This window comes from Meriones unguiculatus, chromosome 11, assembly GCF_030254825.1.
Source record: "Meriones unguiculatus strain TT.TT164.6M chromosome 11, Bangor_MerUng_6.1, whole genome shotgun sequence".
Taxonomy (NCBI): domain Eukaryota; kingdom Metazoa; phylum Chordata; class Mammalia; order Rodentia; family Muridae; genus Meriones; species Meriones unguiculatus.
The window spans coordinates 41313834-41318064 of record NC_083359.1 but is presented as its reverse complement, the minus strand read 5'-3'; the positions used below and the strand labels follow the sequence as shown (position 1 = coordinate 41318064).

The 4231-nt window shown below is 47.3% G+C and overlaps 1 protein-coding gene across 1 annotated transcript; it reads right to left on the bottom strand.

The window, feature by feature from the left end:
* Window positions 1–893: 893 nt before the first annotated feature.
* LOC110545968 (olfactory receptor 1361-like) lies at window positions 894–1838 on the bottom strand. The gene has a single exon (XM_021632460.1). It carries the CDS (start codon window positions 1833–1835, stop codon window positions 894–896), a length of 942 nt encoding a protein of 313 aa, XP_021488135.1. The 5' UTR covers window positions 1836–1838.
* Between the last annotated feature and the right edge of the window lie 2393 nt (window positions 1839–4231).

Genomic DNA, 4231 nt, shown 5'->3' with positions numbered 1-4231 from the left:
AGCCTCAGCCAGAAAAGTCTCTCAGATTGTGACATCACAAGACAAAAGACTATTATAGAATGACCTCTGGGAACATAAACAATATTGTCCTGACCGCAAAATGACACACACACACACCCTGTGCTCCAAGCTGACAATTGACATGACAAGGTAATGCATCTTGGCCAGTTAGAGCTCAAGCTTTCTTCCTTTCTTCTCGATGAGCCAATCACAGCATCCTGAATAAGAGCATCTCATCTGAAGCAACACTCAGTCCCCAGTCCCTTTCCAACATCCCCCAAAGAAAACTCAGCTTATCCTAACTTCCTTTGCAGCAGCTTCCAACTGAGACGCCTCACTGGCCCCACCCGTGTGCATTCTCCCCTCCTGTGATCAGAACTGACGTGTAGGTGTGTCTGAGGCGTCTTTTGGCAGGAGGGCACTCACAGGGGAACAGAGAGGCTTGACTGAAGCGCTTTTATTGCGCAGGAGAGATAGCTCGGCAGCCACTTGCTGTACTTCCAGAGGACCCAAACTTGGTTTCCAGGACTCCCATCGGATGATTCGAAGACACCTGTAATGCCAGCTCTAGAGAATCCTCTTCTGGTCTCTCTGGACACCCACACACATGTAGAGTGCACACACACACACACACACACACACACACACACATTTTAAATCTTTTAAAAAAGAATCTTTATATTTATTTTGACATGGCTAGGGATCAAGCCTGGGCCTTGTACATGCTAGGCAAGCACCCTACTGCTGAGCTGCACCCTGAGCCTCTTTCCACCTTTCACCTTTTTAGTCTGTAATGTAGATTTTATTCTCTCAAGAGAAACAGTATATACTTTCCTAACAAAATCAAAATGCTAAGTCTCACACAGTAGAATAAAAATATGATTTTCTTATCCTTATTTAGTAGACAAAAATTTCATGGTAAGCACTTTCCTTAAAGCTCCTTTCATGTCCCTGTTCCTCAGGCTGTAGATTAAAGGGTTCAGCATGGGGGTCACCACTGTGTACATCACAGCAGATGCCACGTCCTTCGCAGATGAGTGAGAGGATGAGGGGTTGAAATACAAGGATATGATGGTGCCATAGAAGAGGCAGACCACAGCTAGGTGGGAGCCGCAGGTGGAGAAGGCTTTCCATCTTCCCCTCGGGGACGAGACCTTCAGGATAGCACCAGCAATAAGGACATAAGAAACGAGGATGCAGACAAATGGGGCTATCATTATCAGCCCTGCGACATAAAGAATCATCAGCTCGTTGAGGCGTGTGTCAGAGCAGGAGAGTTTCAGCAGGGGAGTCACGTCACAGAAGAAGTGAGGGATGATGTTGTCTGCACAGAATGAGAGTCGAGCCATGAGCAGCGTGTGTAACAGGACATTCAGATTAGCGATGAGCCACGATGCAGCCACCATCAGGATGCAGAGCTGAAGGGTCATCCTTGCTGTGTAGTGTAAGGGGTGACAAATGGCCACATAGCGGTCATAGGCCATCACAGCCAGCAAGAAATTGTCCATGTCCACAAACATGAAAAGGAAATACATCTGCGTGAGACAGCCAGAGAAGGAAATGGCCTGACTCCCAAGGATGTGGTTGGCCAGGACCTTGGGGACAGTGGTGGAGGAGAAGCAGATGTCCACGAAGGACAGGTTGCTGAGGAAGAAGTACATGGGGGTGTGCAGGCGGGAGTCTGTGCCGATGGCCAGGATGATGAGCAGGTTTCCCAGGACGGTGGCCATGTACATGATGAGGAAGAGCAGGAACAAGAGCTGCTGCTGCTGGGGCTGCGTGGAGAGGCCCAGGAGGAGGAACTCGGAGACGCTGGACTGGTTGGTGCCTCTCATGAGTGTGAGCCCAGCTACAAAGAAGAGAGACAGAGGTCAGAATGCAGTCTCCGGGTTTGGATGCTACGACAGGGTTCACATTAAGCCTGCATTAGAGTTTCTGAATTAGGATCCACTCAATTGACAAATCCCCGTTTTACATGGTTCTGGCTCCCCAGGTTCACCCTTTTGGTTTTATTCAATACAACATAAAAGCATCCATGCACATACACACCACTCCTCTCTGCAGTCACACGTGCTTCTGGTCACATTTCCAGTCTTTCTCCCACTCCTTAGAAGCTCAAAGAAAAAGAGAAGCAGCCAGCTATTTTGCCAGCCTCAAGCTCCAACTGTAGATGGACTTGTGACTCCTGCTGCTGCTCACTCTTTGTGAGAGAGTGAGCAGCCCTTGATGTGAAAGAAACATTGTCATCTCTACTACTCTGAAAACAGCTGGACAGGACAGTTCTCTTATTTTCACCTTGGAGATGCTGAGTAATAGTGTTCTTTATTCCAAGGACTGGAGAGTCTCGGGAATACAAGAAGGTTCTGAGACAGTGAAGAGTGGCTGATAACTGACCTAGGCCTCTGTGTTGGGAGGAGGTTGGGAAAGTTGGGGGTGTTTATTGCAGCATCCAATCCCACTGGGTGTAGACTCCCCAAGCATCTCGTTAAAGAACAGCAGAACACTTTCTATGGCACCTAGCCCCTGGTCCCTGTTGACCAACAATGATGGAGCATATAATTTAAGCGCTCAATCAGAACTTGGGGGATGAAGCAATCAGTGCGGGGACAAGTCCCAGAAAAAATTCCCCGAGAGCTTTATCAATACAGCGATCTGAGCCTGTGGATTTGAAGAATCGGCCCAGATTATTCTCCCTCTTAGCAGAGACACTGGAGACACTGCCCTACCTGGGTGGGTGTTCTCGTCTTTGCATTTGGTCACTTAGCACGTGGGGTTTGTGACACGTCTGCTTAGAGGCAGCCCAGGGGGTAACTGGCATTGCAGGGTCAGGCTTGGTTCTGTAAAACATTTGGTGTAAAGTACAGCGGGGGAAGAGCAAGCCGGAAGAGTGCACAGTCCGCCGTGATGGAAGGCGATCCATGCTCAGATAACAGATTTCTCTGGGATGCCTTCCCAGCTCACAGTGACTCATCCATTTCTGAAAATGTGGAGACTCTGGAGTGCCGCTTCAGTAGCTTCGTTTATTATCCCCAGAGAGGACTCACGACAGGACTTGGAATCCCAGCATGGAGACAGAGGGCTGGCAGGCTGTCCTCAGTGGGACTCGTCCTGTCCCTGAACATCCAGGAGCTTACAACATTTTCCTGTGTGATTCACAAATGAACAAGCAAAAGTCTAAGAGATGACAGAAAAAAAAAAATGTGGCCACGCAGAGAGGAATGGCAGGAAGCGGGAGAAAGTCCTGCTGGCTATTTGAGGCATGATTCAGGGTGCTTCCAGTGACCAGACAGATGAGCCTTCATTTCCATTCAGTGGCACACAGTAAAAGCCCAGTCTTTCCTAGCTCAACCTGGAAGACACAAAAATGGCAGCATACGGTGGGTGGCTTTACCCTTCCTCTCCAGACACACTGACGTCCCAGGCAAGAAGACTGCTGTCATGTTCCAGGCTAGCCTTGTCTATCATACCAAGACACTGTCTAGTAAAAAACAAAAACAGAACAACAAAAAAGAGACATTAGAAGCTGGAGAGATGACCCAGCAACAGGTGTCGCTCTTGCAGAGGGCCCAGGTTCCAGTCCCGGCACCCACGTGGTATTTCTTAAGTTTAACACCAGTTTCAGGTAATCTCGGGTCAGGTGCCCCCTGTTGGTCGCCTCAGGCATGTACATGGTGTACATGCATGTACGCAGAGCACATGCAAAATAAGTCTTATAAAAAAGAAAAAAATGTTAATGGCTGTGCAGTCTGGGCACCTCACACACACACACACAAAACCAATGCTATAATAATAATAATAATAATAATAATAATAATAATAATAATAATAACAACAACAATAATAATAATAATAATAATAAAATAGAAGAGCTAGCAGGACATGGCAGCTCACACCTTTAATCCCAGCACTCAGGAGGCAGAGGCAGGTGGATCTCTTTGAGTTCAGGGCCAACCTGGTCTACAAAGTGAGTTCCAGGACAGCCAAGGATACACAGAGAAACCCTATCTCGAATGCCATACCCCAGAAGAAATAAAATAATAAAATAAAAGAGCAAAGCTTATGGGTATGGACGAAGCAGTGTTGGTTCTTAGTTAATTTTTGCATCTCTGTGCTTTGACCATCTACGCTGTCTGCTCTCAATGTATGTTTGAAATTATCTACAATAAAGTTTTAGTTAAAAATCAGTTCTTTTGCTGGCCATGGTGGCACATGCCTTTAATCCCAGCACTTG